General features: G+C 34.4%; 3 protein-coding genes across 3 annotated transcripts; 2 read left to right on the plus strand and 1 right to left on the minus strand.

Moving 5' to 3' along the window:
* The first annotated feature begins 1265 nt into the window (after window positions 1–1265).
* Window positions 1266–11681, plus strand: LOC132713525 (uncharacterized). Its single transcript, XM_060696166.1, has 6 exons — window positions 1266–1482; window positions 2206–2827; window positions 3179–3337; window positions 6842–7060; window positions 9376–9466; window positions 10603–11681. Exons 2-6 carry the CDS (start codon window positions 2264–2266, stop codon window positions 11679–11681), a joined length of 2112 nt encoding a protein of 703 aa, XP_060552149.1. The 5' UTR covers window positions 1266–1482; window positions 2206–2263.
* Window positions 11682–21223: 9542 nt separating this feature from the next.
* Window positions 21224–23272, plus strand: LOC132713527 (uncharacterized; the record flags this gene model as incomplete). Its single annotated transcript, XM_060696169.1, is given in 3 exon segments — window positions 21224–21531; window positions 21897–22074; window positions 22584–23272. Coding segments are annotated over 3 exon segments (1143 nt in total), but the record flags the coding sequence as incomplete, so codon positions are not given.
* A 257-nt stretch (window positions 23273–23529) lies between these two features.
* On the minus strand, window positions 23530–24381 carry LOC132713526 (uncharacterized). The gene has a single exon (XM_060696167.1). It carries the CDS (start codon window positions 24379–24381, stop codon window positions 23530–23532), a length of 852 nt encoding a protein of 283 aa, XP_060552150.1.
* Window positions 24382–24790: the final 409 nt, after the last annotated feature.

The following is a 24790-nucleotide window of genomic DNA, read 5'->3' on the forward strand; positions in this document are numbered from 1 at the left end:
AAATGTTTGAGTATGAATTGTGATTTTTATTTTGATCATATGATTGATTATGATACAATATGTTTGATTTTGAGATTGTAGAAGTTTGTAAACTGGAGTACTTAAACATAAATTTGTTGTTGACATACTTTTAATATGAGTTTTGAGTTTGCAGGAAGAATATTGATATGTTGCTTAACTGTAACTGACAGATTTAAGATGTAGAGCGTCTTTGTGAAATACAGGTACTATTTGGAATTTAAGATTCCTTTAGCTGCGCCTCATATTGTACTTTTATTAGATAGTCTTATTTTTCACAGACTTGAGTGCCATCTGTGAATTAATATGTTTCATTGAACGCCGCCTTTCCTTGTTGATCTTGTTTTTCATATTTCTTAATAGTACATCATACACTTGTAAGTGATGTTTGTTTATTCGATAAGATCAAAACTTTAGCGAGATTTGATTTGCTAAGAAGATTTTTTACTATATGAACATTATAGGTCTGATGTTCATTGAAGTATTTTGATAGTTGTAACAGCTGATTTACCAGAAGATTGAGTACTTATATTACACCTATTGTGTATGTACACATTTGAACTCTATCTGTGAGTGTCTATCTAACAGAAGCATTTACATTGTAAGATTTATTGGAATTGGTTGTTTAAAATATCAGGACGACATTTTCCCTATGAGGGGGAGGATGTCGCAGGGTCATATTGATGTATTAATGTTCTATGTTATTTGTAAATGTATATCCCGTATTGTACACCGTAGATTATGTTCTTTACATGTCCATGTCATGTCTATTGTATTTGGTAATGTATATATCTTGTGAAGTCCAAATTTGTGCCATTTTCCTATATTCCATCCATTCATCCTTTTATTCATTTACTCATTCATTTATTCATTTCTTCATTCACTCATTTATTAACAAGTATGTACTAACCATTGGTACGGGCCTCAATCTTAAATATTCTATTTCCGCACTTAGTACCTTCACGCATGCGCACTCCTACTAAAGATTTTCATGGCGCGAGCCAGACTTCGTATTCATTCATAATAAATATTTTCTGAGAGCGTATTTCTGTATTTTTATAGGTAAATATGAATGTCTGTATTGATCCCATACTTGTAATTCTACATTTTGCCATTCATGACTTTGTGTTATTTGTCATTATTTTGTATTTGCACTCCTGCTGAAAATTTTCATGGCGCGAGCCAGACGTCGTATTCATTCATAATAAATATTTTCTTAGAGCGTATTTCTGTATTTTTATAGCAACCCTCAAGCCCAGAACCTCTTAGCAACACCTTTCCCATATCGTTAGAGTGGACTGCGACACCAGTCTATTAGGAACTACTCGGCCCGTCAGTCTTCGGATAAGGACAATAGCCGAGGCTGTTCCGAATGTAGGAATACCCGGAAGACTTGGTCCATTTTATTCGGTTTAACGTCCAAACATGGCAGGTCCTCACGATCGGGAAGTTATTTGATATCAGGTATCAATAATGAAACATTCAACACAATTTACGTATATATAACATATTAACATTCACATGTTGTGAAATTCTTTTACATAGTTTCTTTTGAGTGTTTTAAAAACATATAATGGCATTGTGTACACCGGTCTTACTGATTTGAGAGACCGGTGTATACAATGCATATAATGGGTAATGTATTACCTCCAACAGGCAAGAGTCACTTGTCAACTTTATTGAAATTGAGGTGTCAATAAGCATGCGTCTGCTAGCAATAGTCTGAATTATCATTAAACATCTTGTTTAGAAACAAACATTTTGTTCATGCAATTTGTAACCTGAATGTTATTATTTGTTTTTTAACAATGAGCAATAGGAAAACATTTTTTATAATGATGATATTATAGATTATTTAGAGTTTCCTCATTTCTGAAAATAAGCCCTTCTAATGGCAAAGTCTTAGTTCAGAAATATATCCATATAACTCATAAACCACACGGTAAATTTTATTTAAAGTTTGCATACAGGTGACCTTGAAGACATATAACTGTCCTATGTTGTCAATTTTACAGTTCCCTATAGTGCCCACCTTAAGTTTGTTTTAAGTTTAAGAGCTATTTTGACTTTCTTTTCTTTGTTATTTTAACAGATTTTAGACTTAGATCAGTTTCAATTGTGATTGATTCTACCTTGAATTTTACATGATGAGAAGAAAAATGTTATTTTTGTTTTTATTCATTAAAGTGAAAGAGAAGGGGAAACGAAATTAACTGTCAGATAAAGATTAAAACGTCATAAAACAATGAGTCATCAAAGTGAAATAGAGAAAACAAAGTATAGAAATTGGGTGAAAGGAGGATTAGCTTTGAAATATTTTAGAGAAGGTATAAAAGGGTTTGCAGATAAAATTGTTAAACAGGAACATCAGAGAATTCTAAGTGTCGCAGGACATACAACTGGTCTCCCGTGCAACCAGTGTTGTATCAAAACATTACGACCAATACACAGATGCATTAAAGATCAATCCAGCGGCAGGCCTTCTTGCCCATTGGTTCAAACCCATTGCAGTTGTATGAATTCAAAAGCAAAACCATGTCCGAATAAAATATGCGATATTGTTTTGGAAGAAGTATTAAACAACCACGCATCGACACCGCCTCAACCCAACTGGAGAAATACAGATATACAAAAATGGGTTGTTTCACCTTGGGAAATAGCCAAATGCTTTATACAAGCACCGGGATATTTATCAAAAACTGGCATAGCTGATGTTGACTTATCAGGGTTATTACATATCTTCATCAACAACTTTAGTTTTCACACTCACTTTTCATGCAGCGTTACATCAACAGATAGATTGAAAAAGGTATTTATGTTAATAACATAATCAGTTTGAAATTGAAAATACACATTATTTAATTTTAGACATGATAACTGATAAGAAAACACAAAAAATTATATCTTTATTTTCTTTGTGTGTCAAATATCTAAGAATTACTAAATGTGCTCGTTTTGGCATGGAAGTTCACTGCAACTATTACATTTATTGTGCAATTTTAAAAATTATCACCATTGGTAAAATATGTGACATATTCAACACGTAATAATTTTAGATTTGATATGGAACAAGAATAAACTTCTCCTGTTGACTATGCTAGATCTTCATTATTTTTTGAGAAGTGTTTTTCACTGTAATACATGTATACTTATTTTTCAGGCTTTGCAAATACGAAATGATATATTCCATTCGCCAAATATGGAGATTGATGACACCGAATTAAACACATGCATAGATAACGTTCTTGACATTCTTCGAGACGACAAGGAACTGACATCATTAGACGAGGTTAAAGAAGCTGTTTCTAACTTGAAAGAGGTACATCCTATCTTGTTTATCAGCAATTTGTATGCTGATTGATGAATTGCCCACCGTTTTTAGGAAATAATTAGGTTATTTGACTTCACATAAAGTACTTATTACCACTTAAATATGTGTTTATTGTTTAAATAATTTTACTAACAACAGACCTTACATAAATTATTCATTTCTAACAGCTATCTCCGTTTTTCAAATAGGTTAATCCTTTTGTGAATTCACTTCAAATAATTACATCCTATGGAGCAGAATTGTAGTATTTGATAATGTATAAAATGAATTATTCGTGTATGCAATTCCTATTTCATTTTCTTCAATTATTACTAGATCCGCTGATTTTTCGAATTTTCGCACATCAATACACAGCTATTCTTGGAACTTTTATATTGCTACTCTGTAAATATATGAGGACTCAGAGAGAATCAGAGTGTCCCTCCATATTGAATTTATTCAATCAAAGTGATAAAGTTCAAGGTTGTCGATATTTTTGAGAAAATGAGCAGAGGGTCGGATAACTTGTAATAATTAGAACTACATTTTAGGGATTTAATTAGCCTGACCTTTTATGTATGGTGTTTTAAAGAAATAGAAGAAGAAACCTTTTATTTTTGAAATTATTTTCGACATTAAATCGTTGGTTGGTGTGTTAACTGCGAAGAGTTGTACTTGTTCCGGACTTGGCTTTGCGACAACATGTTGAGTGGTAACTTCGTATCGACCTTGATATTTCACAAAACTTGCCGAAGATTTTGTTCCTGGCTTTGTATGCAATTTTTTCAAGAATTACTAATATAACATTTGCATTCATTTAGGAAAAGAAATTTTGTCTTTAAAATGAAATGATGTTTATGTCAGGTCAAATTTTGCCATTAAATGAGGAATTTAACCCCCCCCCCAAAAAAAAAAAAAAAAAAAAAAACAACAACAACATAAAACAAACAAAAAAACCCAAAAAAGCAAAATAACTTTTGCGTAAATATGTTGCATTTTAATGTTAGGTTTCCGGCTCAAAGGTCGAGGTTACAATTGTTTGTCAAAAGTCATGGTTATGAATAGATGGTTGTTTTTCATAAATTAATTATGGATGGGTTTTGAAACAGTTATGCATTAATATGCTGCCTTTACAACAATAGAGTGACAGTAACATTTTTTTTTAAACATATGTGTCCTTCAGTAAGTAAGTAAAGAAAAATTGAATATATGCTCTTCCCTATAAACAAGAGGGCCATGATGGCCCTAGATCGCTCACCTGACCCATCAAACTCATCCAAACAATTACCTAGACAAGCATTCTGACCAAGTCTCCTGACAGGTGAGTCAAAAATGTGACCACTACAGTGTTAACAAGGATTATCCATATTTGAGTAGTGAAACCTAGTTTTTTACCCAGGTGACCCATATTCCAACTTGACCTAGAAATCATCAAAAACAAACTTTCAGACCAATTTCCAAGATACTTGGATCAAAACAGTAGCAACTAGAGTGTTAACAAGATTTTTCTATTTTTAGCTCCGGTGACCTAGTTCCAAATGCGATTTCGAACTCATCCGAGCAATAACCTAGACAAGCATCCTGAACAAGTTCGATGATAATTGAGTCGAAAATGTGACCACTAGAATGTTAACAAGGTTTTTCCATATTTGGGCGGTGTGACCTAGTTTTTCATCCAAGATGACCCATGTTCGAACTTGACTTAGAAATCATCAAAACAGACTCTCAGACCAATTTACAGGATATTTGGATCAAAACAGTAGCCACTAGAGTGTTAACAAGATTTTTTCTATTTTTAGCTCCTGTGACCTAGTTTTTCATCCGAGATGACCAATGTTCGAACTCATCCAAGCTATCAACTAGACAAACATTCTGACCAAGTTTGATGATGATTGAGACAAAATTGTAACCGCTAGAGTGTTAAGAAGGTTTTTCTATTTTTAGCTCTTGTGATCTAGTTTTTCATCCGAAATGACCCATGTTCGAACTTATCTGAGCTATCAACTAGATAAGCATCCTGACCAAGTTTGATGATGATTGAGGCAAAAATGTGACCGCTGAAGTGTTAACAAGGTTTTTCTATTTTTAGCTCCAGTGACCTAGTTTTTCATCTGAGATGACCCATGTTCGAACTCATCCAAGCTTTCACCTAGACAAGCATCCTGACTAAGTTTGATGATGATTGAGGCAAAAATGTGACCGCTAGTGTGTTAACAAAGTTTTTCTATTTTTAGCTCCGGTGACCTACTTTTTCATCCGAGATGACCAATGTTCGAACTCATCCGAGCTATCACCTAGACAAGCATCCTGACCAAGTTTGATGATGATTGAGGCAAAAATGTGACCTCTAGAGTGTTAACAAGGTTTTTCTATTTTTAGCTCAGGTGACCTATTTTTTCATCCAGGATTACCCATGTTCGAACTCATCCAAGCTATCACCTAGACAAGCATCTTGACCAAGTTTGATGATGATTGATGCAAAAATGTGACCGCTAGAGTGTTAACAAGGTTTTTCTATTTTTAGCTCCGGTGACCTACTTTTTCATCTGAAATGACCCATGTTCGAACTCATCCAAGCTATCGCCTAGACAAGCATCCTGACCAAGTTTGATGATGATCGATGCAAAAATGTGACCGCTAGAGTGTTAACAAGGTTTTTCTATTTTTAGCTCCGGTAACCTACTTTTTCATCCGAGATGACCCATGTTCAAACTCATCTGAGCTATCACCTAGACAAACATCCTGACCAAGTTTGATGATGATTGAGGCAAAAATGTGACCTCTAGAGTGTTAACAAGGTTTTTCTATATTTAGCTCTTGTGACCTAGTTTTTCATCCGAGAAATGTGAACAGACGACGGACGGACGGACGACGGACATACGACGGACAATCATCGATCCTAAAAGCTCACCCTGAGCATGCTCAGGTGAGCTAAAAAGCAATAAACCAGCTGATGCGTTTTCAAAGTCCGTCAGTGTATTAGTTAATAAAATGTCACGGTCACGGTCACGGTCACTGTGGCCGTCCCTCATCATGAATAACTTGTCAAATCATAATTCTTCAATTCTCTGATTTCATGATGTTATTAGTCACTACCTGTTTGTTGATATTGATTTTTAGAACAGTAAGTCAATAGTCAATGTCAGTATTAACTACACCACCAGAAGATATAGTTGCTTTACGGATATTGAAGACATTATGTCGATCATATTTTCGGTAATTGCTTATAATTATAACAGTCAAGGATACTGTAAAATGATAGAGAAGTTTGCCAAAACCCTGTTGGTACAGATGTGATATATTCTGGTTTTGAACGATTTAGTTGTATAATTTATAACATCAGACATACTAAATCAAACACTTCAATATTCAAAATTTTTTTAAGTGTTTGAGAAATTTTCTTTTTATTTCCAATTGGAAATCCAAATATGTATAAATCATAATAAGTTTGAAAAACTATTAGTTAAGAATAAACACACGTTCTAAAAACAAACGCATATCTATTTAACACAGTTGAAGAACAAGGGTTTCATTATAACCACACATAACGAGTCGGAAGTATGTAGAGCTTCAATAGCATCGATCATTCAGCATACTGATGAGCTGAAAGACAATATTGAAAAGATAACGGAATCTGTCAGAGCAAATGTTTTGGAAGATTCGAGGAATTACTGCAAAGTTTTGAAGCAAAGGGTCGAAAGACTTGAAACAAATGTTGCATCGATGCAAGAGGTATTTTTGATTTCGTTTTTTTTTAAAAGTAACAGCTGTAACACCTTAATGTTATTGTTGATAAAATCAGTAACGCATATGCCTGTTAGTCTTGCTGGCCCATAAACTGTGGCAGAGAAACATAGCGACTAAGTTATTTTTTTAAGTAATTGTGTTAAAAAAATCTGGAAACAAAGTGATCCCTCGGAAGCACTAATCACAACAAAATTATATAAGAATTGCAGACTCAGTTTTATTAAGTCTGTACATGAGGGATACTGAATAAATGCGACGCCCCTCACGCCCCCTTGCACCGGCTTGAGCGGTACTCAATTCTCAACACTTAATAGTGCTGGCATCAATGATCCCGTAGGACCAGAAAAATATAACAACACTGAAGTGAAGTACGGGGCAACTTTTTACAGCTGTCACACAGCACTTGACACCTGCTGTTATTTTAAGCCTTATTTCTTTTATATTAGCCTCTCTTATTAAATGCGTCCAGCAAAACAAAGTAATAAGGGCAGTATACTGTATTCAGAATATCCATCAATCTAGCCGTAGGGTTTTGATAGTCCAGGAAATAATGAAAACAAGAGCCATGTCAACATGGCCATCCCCCGCCGAATGTGTTTGCTCATTGGAAGAATGTATATGTAGTAGAGCAGAATAACTCCATTTTAAGAGGTCTTTTGGTAATGAAAACTGATGGCTATAGTGATTACAGATTTGAAACCTATGTGAATACTGATGGCTGAAAATAACAAAGGGCAATAACTGAAAAATAATGCAGAGTAGGTTATCATTCTTGTGTGCTGCATTCCTCCTCAGTAAAATCTATCCACCTATGAAGTTTCAAGTTGATACCTCAAATACTTTTTGAGAAAAAAATTGAATTGAAAAATTAAGTATGAAAAATAACAAAGGGCAATAACTCAAAAATTATAAAAGGTAGAGTTATCATTCTTGTGCAGTGCACACCTCCTGAGTGAGATCTATGCACCTATGAAGTTTCATTTTGATATCTCAAAGGCTTTTTGATTTATGCTCTGGACAAAAATTAATTTTGAAAAATAACAAAGGGCAATAACTAAAAAATAATGCAGGGTAGAGTTATCATTCTTAAGCACTGCACTCCTCCTCAATGAGATCCATCCACCTTTGAAGTTTCAAGTTGATACCTCAAATACTTTTTGAGATAAGCTCTGGACAAAATAGCATGAAAAAAAACAAAGGGCAATAACTCAAAAATTGTATAGGAAAGAGTTATCATTCTTGCGCACAACATTCCTCCTCAATAAGATCTATCCACCTATGACATTTCATGTTGATATCTCAAACACTTTTTGAGTTATGCTCCACTCAGGTGAAAAATTAGGTATGAAAAATAACAAAGGGCAATATCTCAAAAATTATGAAAGGTAGAGTTATCATTCTTGTGCACTGCACACCTCCTGAGTGAGATCTATGCACCTATGAAGTTTCATGTTAATATCTCATAGGCTTTTGGAGTTATGCTCTGGACAAAAATCAATTTTGAAAAATAACAAAGGGCAATAACTCAAAAATCATGCAAGGTAGAGTTATCATTCTTGTGCACTGCACTCCTCCTCAATGAGGTCTATCCACCTATGAAGTTTCAAGTTGATAACTCAAATACTTTTTAGAGATATGCTCCGGACAAAAATGTCGGACGGAAGGACGGACGGACGGACGGACGGACGGTCGGACGGACGGACGGAGACTATTTCTATATCCTCCGCCGAAAATTTTCGGCGGGGGATAAAAAAAAACAAAACAAAAAAACATTGGAGCTATCAAATTGAAATTTCACAGATGAGTTGATATTATTGGGGCTCCTTCATCAGTATTAGAATGACCAACTTGACCCATTTTCACAGATTAAAATCAAGTGTAGTGCCAGAAACTAAAAATCCCGTTTGCATAATATTAGGGGAAAATCTATTTCCATGATCTTAGTTGCCAGTTCTAACTACTAGTTTCCGAATGAATCTTCCCAAACTTCTTTTTCATTCTATTCAATCATTTATATACTGTTTATGTTCTCTAAGCTAAGATCTTTTGAACAAAAATTTATTTAAACTATGATTAAATTCCAGCTATAGGGCTATATATATCCTTGATTTGTTTTCATTCAAAATTTGGTACAAATAAAATTCATTGTTTCAAACAATATTACAAATCATGTCATAATATAACTGCATAGTACAAATATATAGATTGAAATTAAGTATACATATTGTTTTATAACATGATTATTACAATGTATGTGAAAGTTGTAAATTGATATAAATATTGTACTGGTATATTTTTAGCGTCTGTCGAATCTAGAAAGGAAAAAAGAAGAAATGGATGCCATACGTTGTAAGCAAACGCAACACCTGAAATATATTCAAGCTAAAGAAGGTAATTGTGAAAAATATATGAAAATAAATAATAATAATAATAATAACATAATAATAATAATGATAATAAAAATAATCATAATAATAATAAAAACAATAATAATAATAAACAGATAAATAAATAAATAGATAAATAAATAAAAGATAAAAGAAAAAAATGATTAAATATTATGTATTTAGATATAATATCAACTTAAAGATTACTTAAATATAATAAAATGTTTTAATTCCGTATCCGACGACTACTTTGAAACCATTTCTAATTCTAACACTGAGTTTTGTTGCTTTAATTGTTACTTAACAAGCTGGCCGAGATTTAAAAAAATGAGAAACGGATTGTACATATAGAAAAGAGTTAAGAAAAACAGAATCCCTAAAGAAAGCCAAAGACAAAAACGTATTATATTCTTCATATAGACATTCACGTCAAACACGTATAACAAGAAATAATTTTTGTGGCCTGACAGAATTATAAATACGGAAGCGGAAAATTCCTTCAATGCATCGAAAACATAAGTTTTTTTAACATTTTGAAATTTACAGACTTTGTGTGATTGAGTTTGTCCATAAATGAAATTTAAAGATGTACGAGTTACATAACTCACGCCCTTTGCACCGGTTGAAATACTTGCATATGCAAATTGGCACCACTGAGGAGGTCTATTGCTTTGGTACTTTTGTAAAGTCAGGACGCTTGTGTGATCAATTACCAAAGAATGCTTTGATATACAGTTCTGAAATTAGATGGCAAGATAAGACATACCGGTATCCTTAATGAGCCCTTTGAAATAAAAAAGTCAGTACGCCAGATATCAAGGTATCCATGATATTGACCAAACATGGCTTATCTAAGGTCAAGGAAACTGTTGCATTAATATAAATTGTAAAAAATGATATTAATATCAATAACTCATATCACTAAGTCACGTAAGTCATAGACAGCTTTACCATATAAAGATTGATCTAATTTACTGAATCGGCTTGTCCTTGCCTGTTGACATTGATATAAGTAGGTTATAGACATAGTTGGTCAAGCCCAATACTAAAACTTGAATTAAGAAAGGCGTTTGGTGGAGCGAGCTTTTGATTTACCCATTAAGGGGCTAAAAATTTCAGAAATATCTCTTTATTTTACAGAACTCCAACAGAACCTGGTTAAACTTTATCAACGTTATTACGTAAAGGTATCTGTATCCCCTCTCAAACTCCAGGATGATGATATCAACGTGCAAGAGATTTATGTTACACCTCAGGTAGTCGTGGAATGTGATGGCTTGCCACGAGTAGAAAAGGGAAAAGACATGTCCAGCCATACTGAAAAAAGATTCATTAATCACTATCAAGAATTATTTTGTAATGACAAGCGCACATATAGGAGAATTTATATATTGGGTGACGTAGGAACAGGGAAAAGCTCCTTCTGTAAAATGATGATTGAAACTTGGTGTAAAGCGGTCAGCAGCTGTTCTATTGATACATCAAATGCTCGTAAAGAGGTTAATAAATCTTTGTATGACCCATTAACTAATGATGAAGATCAGATGAGGAAATTTGATTTCCTGTTTTTTATTCCATTAAGAAGAATGTCATATTTCGGTTCGGACGTCACTGTAGAAATGATAAAAGAGTTAACAAAAGACCTTACACCAAGAAAAGACTTGATCGATAGTATTTTTGAGCAAGAATCTGGACGTTGTCTTATTTTGGCTGATGGTCTAGATGAATGGAAACCCCCAAAGCAGTGTTTCCTTGCTCCACATGTCAGTTATGGAATACCAAATGGCGACAAGGCTAAAGAAGCCTCTACAATAATACTGTCTCGACCGTCAGCAAAAGGAATTATCAATCTCAAAACTTCCGAGTTTGACTTAAAATTAGAATTACAGGGTATAAGTAAAGAATCAATCAAAATATTTGTTGGAGTGTATCTTCACAAGAATAGAAAAGCAAATGTATCTTATAAAGACTTCATGGATGCAACAAATGCAAATCAAATAAAGGACGTTGAGAAGTCGCCACTTCTTCTTCAGCAACTGTTGTGGTTATATTGCAAAGGAGTACATGTTGACAAATCCATATGCGATACTTATTGTCAGATTTTAAATGCAATGCTTGGATGGACGGAATGCAAGTATGAATATGAAGATCTGGATGAGATTAAATCAACCAAGAAAGTTAGACTGCCTGGACGTCTTGCAGAATTCCCCCAGATTTAAGTTAAGAAAGCAACTTTCTCTTGTCAGTAGGTTCTGTTGCTTTTGATGCCTTTACTTCACATATTACATGTGCTAGTTTTGGACGATCGTATCTTTTAGATAATGGTCTTACGTCTGTCGACATTAACGCTCTTATTGAAATAGGAATTCTAGTTGAAGAAAAGTCGTATGATCCAACTAAAGAATCAACGGAGTTAGCTTTTATACACATGTCTTACGTAGAATTCTTTGCTGCTTTCTATGTATCATCTTGTTGTTTGGAAGAAAATGCTATCACAGATGCAGGCAATGATGGTGAAAGTGCAAATATTTTGAAGAAACTTTTTTGCTAAATGTTTAACTGTGGCAAGTATATTACCACTAGAAAACGTGCTCAAAATGATATGCGGCTTGTTGCCATGTGCCATTACACCATTGACAAAGAAAATCTCTGAAATAGTCAATAAGGATAAAGCCATATCAAAGCATCGACATAAGTTAGGTTATGGAGCCTACCACGATAAATCACTACCAAGTCAACTACAGCGCCTTGTTATCAATTGTTTATCAGAATGTGGTTGTGAAAATACACCGATCGTCAATCTCTGTGATGTTATTTTTGATGGCAAAGCAGGAATGACGTTTCTGCATAGCGTTATTCCCGAATCGGTAATTTCATTGTCTACAAATAACCTCTCTAATGCAGTCGACTGTAAAACAATTTCAAAGTTTAGACATGTGAAATATATGTACATTGGGTTCAGTAGACTGCCCCATAGTGAAATGAGTTTGCTTTCATCAATGATAAAGGAACTAAAGTTAAAATATCTAACGTTATGGCGCTTCAACTGTGCCGACTGTGAATGTACAGGTCATGAAATTGAAAGGGGCAGGATTAAAAAGATTGAATTGAACTTCTGTAGGAATACAATTCTAACATAAATGAGCCTGAATCAACTAAAAAACTATTTACAATTCTTAAAGATGGATACTTTTAGAGTTTAAAAGACGGAATGAACTTTATCTAATCAGTAGAGTGTCAAAATATTTTAAAACCAACAGTAAGGCAAAATAATAATGAGCTGAATCATCCAGCTATTAAGATTAAAATTACAAATTGTCTACATTGCTGGCAACAATACGGATGTTTCAGATTTGACAAATTGCAAATCCATTAACATGAGCAAGTTAAGGACATTCCTAGCACATCTGCTGATATGAAATTAAAAGTTATGCCTTTGTTTCATGCTTTAAAGACATGTAACTCAATTTCATAGAACTTTTATTATAAATGTGTTGTTGAACCATAGATAAAAGTATTATTTATTATGTATAACTAGTAATTGCACAAGTAGATTTACTCATCTCTTTTCGATCTTCATAACATACACATTGAATAAATTAGGATGATTTGTGAAATTAAAGGCTGTCCTGTATTGAATGAATATTTGAATTAATTTTGACAAAAAAGGAAGGAATACTATTTTGTTTAACATTTAGTTACAATTTTGTAATTTTATGATTAATTCATCAAATAAAATGTGTAATGTGTTCTATGATTTACTGTTATTAGCTCACCAGAACCGAATGTTCAGTATCAAAGGAGGATACTCCGGCGTCCGTCGTCATGCGTCAACAATCGTCTTCTTCACTGAAACTGCCGGGCAGATTTACCTCAAATTTGGTCTGTAGCATCCTTGTGACAGTCACACTTAAATTTGGTCATGTCATTTCAATTGATCCCTTTTAGAGGTCAACAGAGTTAAAAAAACAACCTTCAAACATCTTCTACTACAGAACTAATTGATGAATGATCACCAAACTTTGTCTGTAGCATTCTTGGGTAGTCTTTTAGCAAGTTTGCTTATATCAATTTGATTTGCCCCTTTGTGGGATCTCTAGAGCTAAAAAAAGAAAAACCAGTAGACATCTTCTTGATGAATGATCACCAAACTTTGTCTGTAGCATTTGGGTAGTCTTTTATCAACTTTGCTCATATTAATTTGATTAGCCCATTTAGAAAGTTTAATCTCTACACAACAGCTGTAAGTATAACGGTGTTAAAACATTAAAAAGGAGATTGCCTAGAACATTTTCGAATCTTTTAGATATATTTTAAATCTCTTTTGTTTTATGCCGATTTACTACGTGTTTTTTTAATCGAATCTCGGCGGATAAACCACCTAAATGGATCTCCTAGATATTTTACCAAGTTCTCTGTAAGTTATTGACTACAAATTCATATAATATGATAAACAAGATCAACAAGGAAAGGCGGCGTCCAATGAACGCAACCCCAATATGACCAAGCAACAAGAACCAGTGGCAAGGAGCCCAGGCGGACCCCAAACAAAAACAAGACAGGGCACGGACAGGTCAATCATCAAATGATAAATAATTTGTACCTGATTAGGAATTCAAAGAAAAGTATGATATGCCCACAAAGGGGAAGGGGACAGGAGACCGGGGGAAGGGGGGGGGGGTTAATCAATGAAATAAAAACTAGAGGCAATGGGGAAGAGACTTACCGTGGACGAAAAAACAATTAGGGACACAAGCAAAAGTGTCACCAAAACAGTAAGAAAGAACATAGACATACATCTGAGGAACACAGAGGGGCGCCGCCTTGGAACGGTCAGCAGCATAATAATGACTGCTTGGGAGTTTAAACCGGTTAATGGTGCACCAAACCTCGCTCTTAGCCCCACCATGTTCCTATAAACGAGACAGTGTAAATAAAATGAATCCCCGCCAAGTGAAATTCTAACAGTTGTCATGGTTACAAAAGGTTAAATAAGTAAACACTAAAATGATCATGTAGAAACATATAAAAGTAAACCCAATGACCATAACAAAAGTACTCAATGCCCTAAAGGAAGACAGAGCAACAAGAAAATCACCTACAAGGGCCCGACGAAGCAAGGCAGAAGACGAACATTAAGACAATTCAGTCCCAAAGGGCTTTACGATCTATCTATCATAGAGTCTCCCACTTGGTCCGTCAGATGTAATCAAATGAGGAAAGCGTAGTGTCCAACTGTAAAAGGGTTGAACACTAAACATGCAGTATGTCTTAAAATAGTAGGATCATAACCTCTTTTAATAAAACGTTTAATGATTTTAGTAAAAACAGCAGAAAAATTACCATGACCCAAAATCTTACGAAGTTTGTAAATCACATCGCCATAAAAACCAGGCTGGCTAATCCCTTGTCGCAGAAGAGTTTTTTAATCACTATTGAATTTAGAAATTAAATCAAAGTTACGATTGTAAAATTTAGTAAAATATTTCCGTAATTTATGATAGCTTGCTGGTAATAAAAATATTCCACTCGTTGAAATCCTTTACGTTGCTACAAGCTCTAGCGAATCTAATTAATTGAGAAACATAAACCCCGTAAGATGTTGCATGGGGTACGTCTCCATCTAAATGTGGATAATTAACTATACAAAAGTCAAAGTCATCGCTTTTATCATAGATTTTCGTGTGAATAGAATTGTTGTTGATAGCTATATGAAGATCCAAAAATGATGTACTAAATTTTCAAGAGTTCGTTTTATTAAGTTGTAGTTCATGTGGATAAATGTCAGACACCATTTGATCAAAATAAGGATGATCTAAATTAAAAATATCATCAAGATATCTGGAAGTATTATTAAATGCGACTATAACATCTTGTTGTTTATCTGCAGAGAGACTCAACATAAAGTCTCTTTCATAGCAGTACAAAAACAAATCGGCGACCAGGGGTACACAATTAGTACCCATAGGAATTCCTATGATCTGTTAAAATAGAGTATAACCCAACCTGACATAAATATTGTCTAAAAGAAAAGAGAGTGCTCTACAAACTTCGCCACAGGTCCACATAGTATAATGTTTAACAATACCGTTAGTAAAAAAAGCTTTGTTAGAATTACATGCTAGAAAGGTAACTTTTTCCCGTGCAAAAGTTTTCTGAATTAGGGAAATTAGTTAATAAATTGAAATGAAACTTGACAATTACTTTAGAGGAGGAGGCGTTGGGAGGAGGTGGTTTTTCAAAATTGCTAGGAAATGTTTTGCGAGCGTTTCACGCACGCCAAGTAAACAAGGACTAATGACTTGTTAATTGTGATTGGTTAATCAGACCACGTGATGAAACATGGTTTGTTGATTGGCTAAAAAAATTCTACAAAAGTCTGTGTCTTAAGCGTACTAAATTCCGTAAAACAATATAAAATGAATGCACAAAGACATAAAAAACTTTATGTCACCATAAACTTCTATTTATGTTTTGTCCATTAAGAGAAAGTCACAAAAGGTCACACTTGTATGGATGAAGTGAAAACACAACTCTAGTATTTGAATGAAAATAGGGCATTTATATATCTTATCAAAAAATTAAACATTAAAACGAGACCATGAAAGTATATGTGAGACAGTGTAAAATATGTGAACATTTGAAAGACTAGAATACAAAGTAAACAACATAGCAATATGACACTGTGTAAATTGTAAACTATAACATAATAAAAGATCCTCGGCCTAAAACCGTCAGAAAAATACATGTATCTTAAAAAGATGGACTAAGCTAAGGTAACGATAGCTACATATAATTGAAAACACATGACCGCTTCCTTAAACCGTCGGTATGTTTACAGTTATATATACATATATATAGAAACATGTCTAAAACCGTCAGAAAAATACATGTATCTTAAAAAGATGGACTAGGCAAAGGTAACGATAGCTACATATAATTGACAACAAATGGCCGCGGCCTTAAACCGTCGGTATGTTAATAGATTTATATACATATATATATAGAAACATGTAACATTGCAGGCACACCGAAGAGATAAACAGCCTTAAACTGTCAAATTTATTTGGGCTAATTATATACAGACTTCCCAAAGTAACATAGTGGATCAATGAAATGTAATGATAAATGTTAAAATCCGCCGCCTTTAACAGTCGGATTTTTTACTTGTGTATTAAAGCTAGATATGCTGCCAAAAAACCGACAAATCATTAACAATATCTTTATTGGTGTTTATGTAAAGGTAAAGTTGCAGGGCGTAAGTACTTTTTGTGAGCTGATGACCTCCATCTGCCAAGTTTTTGAAAATTTAGAATCGACATATTGTTGTTAAGAGCAACAGTTGCCCACCAATACGAAATGAATGAGATGTGAATAGTAAAGGGTCGAGATTACAAGCAGTTACACAAGACTTTAAAATAGAGCGGAAGAAGGAAGCAGTAACTGGTGACCCAGACTGGTGTATGAAGAGAAAACCCGACGTGTGAGATGTTTTCCTTAAGTAACTTAACATGACTAGACATAGCCTACTATCCTTTTGACTTGAAACAGGGACACTAGTCGTTTTACCAACCGAATGTTTGTAACTTTTCAATGTAATATGTGTATGCGTCTGGGAGTGGTTATATACGAAAGATATATTCTCCCGTAGCACCATGTAATATGAACCTTTTGGCGAATAGGCTATTTCACCCACCCGAAAAATGCCATAAAAAGCCACTAAAAACATGGATCGCATTAATATATACGTGTAACGGTCGCAGACCATATATTTAAGAACTTGAATGCATTTGCTGTATAGTAAACGGACGACGTTTATCATTTTGTGAATGACGTCTCAAACTATTTAACAGCTTTTTAACAAGAAAAGAATCTGAAGTGTTGACCATATTATGTAACTTATGTACGTAACCTATTGCTGACATGTATGAAAATCTGGAAACAAAGTGATCCTTCGGAAGCAATAATCACAACAAAATTACAAGAGAATTGCAGACTCGGTTTGATTGAGTCTGTACATGAGGGATAATGAATGAGTGCAACATCCCTCACGCACCATAGCACCGGCTTGAGCGGTACTCAATTCTCAACACTTAATAGTGCTGGCATCAATGATCCCGAGGGACCAGAAAAATATAACAACACTGAAGTGAAGTACGGGGCAACTTTTTACAGCTGCCACACAGCGCTTGACACCTCCTGCTGTTGTGAAGTATAAATATCTGGAAAAAAAGTGATCCATCGGAAGCATTAATCACAACAAAATTACAAGAGAATTGCAGACTCGGTTTGATTGAGTCTGTACATGACGGATAATGAATGAGTGCAACATTCCTCACGCCCTCTAGCACCGGCTTGAGCGGTACTCAATTCTCAAAACTTAATAGTGCTGGCATCATGTATGAGGTTATTGTAGAATGTTTAAGACCCCGATGTTGGCAAACAGTGATAAACCGAGCCAGTTGTTTCGTTGAGACTGGGAATAAAGAAGCATTTGGGTAATAAGTATTATGAAAAAAATATGTAGTGCTGTAAAGCATTTTTGTAGCTTGCTTTTGTAGAAGGCGCAAGTATAATCCGAGGCACCAAAGCCATAATATCAGAGATTTTGCATGTTTGTTTGTTTATGATATAGGCTACGGCTTCATTATCAGTATGAAGAACAATTCAATGACTTTGGAGAAAGGGTCCCCAAATTTCAACAGCCAAAACTAAGGGAACTAATTCTTTGAAGGTAATATGTTTAGCCTGCCAAGACGAGGGCCAGCAACCATGAAATCACTTACATCCAAAAATGGTTATTGTAGCACTAACATTGTTCTTAGCTCTTGTTTTTGACTTGGTTGCACTGTTTTTTTGCTGGAGGCGGCGGGCAGCATGAACAAGTCGCTTTTGTTGCCGTTCTTTTGCCTGGCTTCATCTGAAAAAAAACAAATAACCATTAAAACTGATATTATCTGAAAGTTAAAGTCCTTTCATCAGAGAAAAGCTTGACTGCTGGCCCGTGTGGTAAATACGCAGTTAGGTATTTAAGGCTTAGATGTTTGCAGTACAAACAAGCCATGTGTAATATAAATAATCTGTCAATTGAGATAATGAAGAGCACTAACAAAGTGACCTGAATTTATAACATTGATTACCAACAAACCAGTGGAAAAGCTTTTTGATAAAGTAGTGGCGATAAATGAAGATAATTAAGAAAATGACAAAGCGTGTAAACTAAGCAAATGGATGATCACATGGCAAGGCGCGTTAACTAGGCCATGCCTATATAAAGACAGACGTGAGAGCAGCAGAGCGTTTTAACTAAGCCCTGCACCCAATTTAATGTCTACGAAATCACATAAAAGGCAGAACGTGTAAACTAAGCAATGACAAGAGAGCAACAGAGCGTTTTAACTAAGCATTGCACCCAGTATAATGTCTGTGAAATCACATAAAAGGCAGAGCGTGTAAACTAAGCAATGCCAAGTAACTGCACTTAAAATTGAACAAAAAGCAAGGCGTGTAAACTAAGTCATGCAAAAAAAAATACAGCTAAGCAGCTCTGCGATTCAACTAAGCAATCTGTGAAGTAAAAAGCAAAGCCAGATGTATAAACTATAAAACTCTATGCCATACTATTTGTATGAGTTTATTTCAAGGTATCACCAGGCTTGAAATAAATCAATAAATTATAAATCAATCCATGATAACCAAATACATTTAATGCGATAAATATTGTTCAAGATGGTTATATTTCGAAATCTAAGCCATGTGTATGTGGTATAGGCTGTCAAATCAAATTATTTTTAATCTCATTGAAGGTTTAAAAAATTCTATTACAATAATTGATATGCGAATAAGCATTTTTAGTAATAAGCTGGCATATAAAATAAACTTTTATATGATATGAAATGTGTACGCATCTTAACAAATGGACTTCTTCCAGGCGGCGACAATAGCTGCTCGTATATTGCATGTAAACCGGAGTTGTCCTGTATGGGATAGGTGGCAACCATCTGCAGCAAAGTTTCTCGCTTTACAATCTAGGGAACAGAAACCCTTTATAACGAGACTGTCCCGTGGAATCTAATCTATGTAAGATCTGAAACACTATTTCTTTTTCAACTCCAATAACAAAGAGTAACGTGTCCACTAAATCACAAATGTGTGTTGTAACACTTTCCGGAGATTCCTTTGGGTTAAAAATATCGTTGGTTCCGATAACAAGAAGTAACATATAAGGTTGGAAATCACCAACTTCATCTAAATAGTCCCGTAATGTCTGCACAGTTGCACCTGGGAATCATGAATACTGTATAAGGGGAGACCCATCCAAATTAAGATGAAAATAGTGTGATTTTGAGTCCACAATAAATCGTTTCAAACGCCGTTCGAAAGAGTGTCCGAAAATTTGTATCTTCTGCGAACTGGGTGCCGCCATGTTGAGTCTCGTCGGAAGTCGCGTACGAAGTCTCGTTCACGAGAATTACATTATCAGATTAAAATTAATTCACAGTGCTAGTAAATGCCACTTTTGCGCCCATTTTAAAGTTATACAACGAGGTCGCCGCCCGAGAATATTTAGTCCTGAATGTCAGGAAAGTTTATGAGTAACAAATAACGTAAATGGATAACCTTGAATCTATCCAAAACTGATGTTTTTTTTTTCAAAATTGTCAAGAAATTTTTTGCGAGCGTTTCACACACGCCAAGTAAACAGAGACTAATGACTTGTTAATTTTGATTGGTTAATCAGACTAAGTGATAAAACATGGTTTGTTGATTGGCTAAAAATATCTACAGAAGTCTGTGTCTTGAGCCGTACTAAATTCCGTAAAACAATATAAAATGAATGCACTTTAAAAAACTTTATGTCACCATAAACTTCAATTTGTAATAATTACAGTGAATAATGGCGGCATATTAACAAGTGCTATGTTAATAGAGAATGACAAACATGTCCAAATCATACATGTAACATTGCAAATCAAAATATGTATGACATATAGATATATTTTTCAAGTAAACGAGCAATCCAGGCATACCAGTCTTACAAGTCATTAGATATTATTTAGATAAAAATACTAAGTTATTCAGTAAAATTTTATTTTTACTACTAAACAATTCTTCTAATTTGAAAAAATTGGGATTAACATAAAAATACAGTTTTAAATACTTTTTTCCTTCCTCAAAAAACTTTTGACATGTGAACAAATAATGAAATTCGTCACCTACATCATCATTACAAAAAGAACATTTTCTTTCAAAAGAAGGTATACCCTGTTTCCACAGGTAGCCTATGATTTTTAGTAAAAAACGCATAATTGATAAGCTACGTCTCGATAAGCACTTCTACCAAACTCAGTTTTAATACCTTTGTAAATATTCGTGTTTGATGTTAATTGTATATCAGACGTCATTTCTGTATAAAAATATCTTTAAACTTTCGGCAAATTGACCCAATCAGGCATTTCTCATTTAAGGAACTCTGACAGTACCATACTCCTGAAAAACCTGAAGAACACAACAAATTTCTAACATTTTCGATCCATTGAGACTTAACATTGTTTATAGTATTTATTTCATATAACATGCTGTAAACCTTTCTATATAGTTTGTCAATATTTTCGCTCGAACAATTTATCAGTTTCGTCCAAAATGATATAACTCTTTGGTATAGCCCAATTCGCTGTTTGTAAATAGTTGTCGTTCTTGTCTACGAAAGTTACTTCCCGTGGCACCAGAGCGCATGTGCAAACGATGCTATCCATTTCCGGATAGTTCAGCATCAGCAACCAAATGTAAACAATGGGGAAAATATATTGTTGTGCACAAGGATGTTCTAATTTTTCTGGGAAAATAGTAAATGGAAAGAAGATATCTATGCACAGATTTTTCGCAGTTTCAAAGATTAGAAAAATTTGGGTGCAAAATGTAAAAAATCACCGAAAAAATTTTGTTTGGACGGACAATAAGCTAAAGACTGCAAGATTATGTAGCGCACATTTCGTGGGATCTCTAGGTCCAACACCAAACATTCCGATACCAAGCATATTTCCTCAAAAGATTTACAAATCCTATACAGTAAGTGTTATTTGGACAGCAGATTTAAATAATTGTTTACAATTTACAATACACTAAATATAGACATGTAAGCGCGTGCGTGACGTAATAAATTCCAGACTACACATTCTGAAGTAGGTCATCAGCTGACAGGTGTTATAAGATTGTTTATGTTTTCATGCTATGTTATCAGTTATTATGGAATGGATTTTTTTTAGTTTTTTGTTGTTTATTTTTAGATGCATTAATGGATTCATTAAAATAATTTTTAATATTTATGTACAATGTAACTTAAGCCAAGTTAAGGAATATAAGCCAAGTCAGCATGATTATTATAAATTTTGATAGAAAATTAGAAAATGATTATATATCTGATATTTTAACAGCTAGATGATGATTCCATATGTACACCTGTTGTAAAACAACCTGATCCAATGGAAACAAAACAGATGGAGGAACAGGGGCCAGATGACGTTGAAGGGCTAATTCCGGATGGTACTGGAAATCTGGTTCTGAATGAAAATCACTGTCTGAATACATCAATCCACATGCATGATTATGCAGGTTTGACATTGTTTTTTTTTGTAAAGCTTAGACATGCATTATAATAGATATGCATTATAATGATCATGTGGGTGCGGTAGCCTAATGGTTAAGTTGTCTGCCTCGCAACCTCAGGATCTTGGGTTCGAACCCCACAAAGGGGCACAACCATGATTCCTCATCTAACACCAGTACTGGTTGGTTCCAGGAAGCAGACTCGAGGGTGATTTAAATAAGTTGTCAGAACTTACTTCACAATCAAGCTAAATAAATATGTTTAAACTAAATGATCTTGTCCAACTTCTTTAAAAACCCTCTTACAAATACTTAAAAAAGAGGATAATAATTAATTTTTAAAATGGTATGATTTAATATGTTATCTTAACATACATATAGCCTAAATGATAATTAATATATATGAAAATGTTTGATAGGTATGTCTTAGCATGAGTATCTTGTACACACTGCCTCCCATATTCATGTATATAAATCCATAATGATTTACTCAACTACATTTAATTAATTTTCAGGTGATGTTGATGCACCTACAATAAACCTGATGGATAAATACAGCCAGACAGATCCAGAGCCCCCCAAACCGGAACATACTGTAGAGTGCAGATGTGAGAAAAGCACTCCACATCCAAAACCAATTATGACTGATAAATGTATTCAAACTGGTCTACCAGATTTAGTAATTGAAGACTTACAAAGTGATGAAAGTGTAATGTTTTACACAGGTTTCCCTTCATTAGCAGCTTTTATGATGGTTTTCAATGCCCTTGAACCAATTGCCTGCTCTATGTCATATTGGAAAGGTGAAGGTTCCAGTTTAGAGAAAAAATACCAAAAAGAAGGAACAAAGAAACCAGGTCCTATGAGAAAGTTACGGCTGGTAGATGAATTTTTTCTGGTGTATATGCGTCTACGATTAGGACTTTTGCAAGAAGACTTATCACAACGGTTTAAAATCTCTGTTTCTACGTGTAGTAGCATCTGTAGAACTTGGATTCGACTCCTTGTTGAAGAACTTGTTCCAAAACTCATGCCATGGCCAAGCAAGGGAGCAATTGTATCAAATATGCCCGAATGCTTTAAGGTTCGATACCCGGACACAAGGATTATTTTGGACTGCACCGAACTCAGGTCTGAAACACCAGAATCCGATCAAGCAAAGACGCTCCTTTATTCAAATTATAAGTCACATATGACCTGGAAAGTTTTAGTTGGAATAACTCCCAATGGTGTCCCTTCTTCTTTCAAATGGCTTTGAAAGGATGCGAGTGGTGTGATTTTGTGGTATGGACCACAAAAGGTATGTCAATTGAAAGGATTTATTTTAACATTGACCTTTGGAATTCAACACTTTCATGCCTTGTTAAGTTCTTTCATGATATTATTATTCCAGAAGTGTTCACATACTTTTCTTTATTTTTCTTGTGAACACTTCTGGAATAATAATATCATAAAAGAACTTCACAGGTTCCAAAGGTCAATGTTAAAATAAATCCTTTCAATTGACATACCTTTTGTGGTCCATACCACAAAATCACACCACTCGCATCCTTTCAAAGCCATTTGACCTTGAACTTGGGAGTAATATTTATGTTCTGGCTTCAAAGAAACTGACCCATCACTATTTTTTTTACAAAAGAAAGTCTTATTTTCAGCAGCTTGTTCTGGTGTGGAATGTCTAAACTTAAAAGGACACTTAATTTCCACAAGGCCAGTTTCCTCACCTAATGTAACAACACCATCCGGACTAGCACCAATGTATGTGTACTTTGGATGGATCAACAATCCAGACTCTGTTACACTGACATTACTGTATATTTTTTTCATTTCTTTGGTGTACAATGCCAGTGCAACCTTTTCCTTCTTTTTGCCCCACTCCAATGCATCTGTTGAGGCAAACTTGTAGTACCCCATTATTGATTTCACAACAGAAGTCACTTTATTACAGTTTACTATTGTTCCAAAGTTTGATGCAGTGAGGCGCCCTTTCCTAGCAAGTTCCCAAGCATCATTGTTCCTTTGACCTCTAGTCAACTCTTCTACCCTTATAGGGTCAAAGACCAAAGTCTTCTCATATTCAATTATATGTTCTTGAAACAAATCACTCTCAATGTCAACATTGGGTTGAAAACACAACATGGGTTCTGGCAAGCAACATTGGGCTTTAATTTCCTCTGAAACGGGTGGCTTTGGGAACATTTTATGGAACCCAGCATTTGGTAGAACGGATAACATATTTAGTCTGAATTTTTCACTGTCAATATTAGCTTTATTTTTACCAGATGCTGGTGAAAAGTTGTTATAGTTTGTCATCTTTGACAAACAGATCCTTTATATACAGCAGCTTATCTTATTCAAATATATACTCAGCACGTCTTAAGACCTCATATCGACAACACTTCTGACCACAACAGGCATTTCCTAAAAGTAACCTTTCTTAATAAAGGTATTGATTTCATCGATTTACCAAGTATTTTTCGTGATAAACGTGTCACTAATTCAGTTCCTTTATACTTCAAAAACTCCGAGATACCAATTATTTGCTATAAATATAAGAAACCTGTTAGAAATATCATATTTAATTACAATAAAGTGGTTTCTGACTTAGATATTCAGTCTAATACTCCAACAACTTGAGACTGCAATACTTCTAAATTCTGTAATTCAGATTTTGGCCATATAATCACTGGTAATTTTGATATAATTGCAGACAAAAGAATTC

The sequence above is a fragment of the Ruditapes philippinarum genome, unplaced genomic scaffold (assembly GCF_026571515.1).
Source record: "Ruditapes philippinarum isolate M1 unplaced genomic scaffold, ASM2657151v2 ctg4188_1_1_1_1, whole genome shotgun sequence".
In the NCBI taxonomy this organism is placed as follows: Eukaryota; Metazoa; Mollusca; class Bivalvia; order Venerida; family Veneridae; genus Ruditapes; species Ruditapes philippinarum.

Bases quoted from the DNA above. Each gene is read 5' to 3' on its own strand.
- LOC132713525 (XM_060696166.1), top strand. From the start codon at position 2,264: ATGAGTCATCAAAGTGAAATAGAGAAAACAAAGTATAGAAATTGGGTG. The intron at 2,828-3,178 runs GTATTTATGTTA...CTTATTTTTCAG, and splicing joins CAACAGATAGATTGAAAAAG to GCTTTGCAAATACGAAATGA. The intron at 3,338-6,841 runs GTACATCCTATC...TATTTAACACAG, and splicing joins CTGTTTCTAACTTGAAAGAG to TTGAAGAACAAGGGTTTCAT.
- LOC132713526 (XM_060696167.1), bottom strand. From the start codon at position 24,381: ATGACAAACTATAACAACTTTTCACCAGCATCTGGTAAAAATAAAGCT.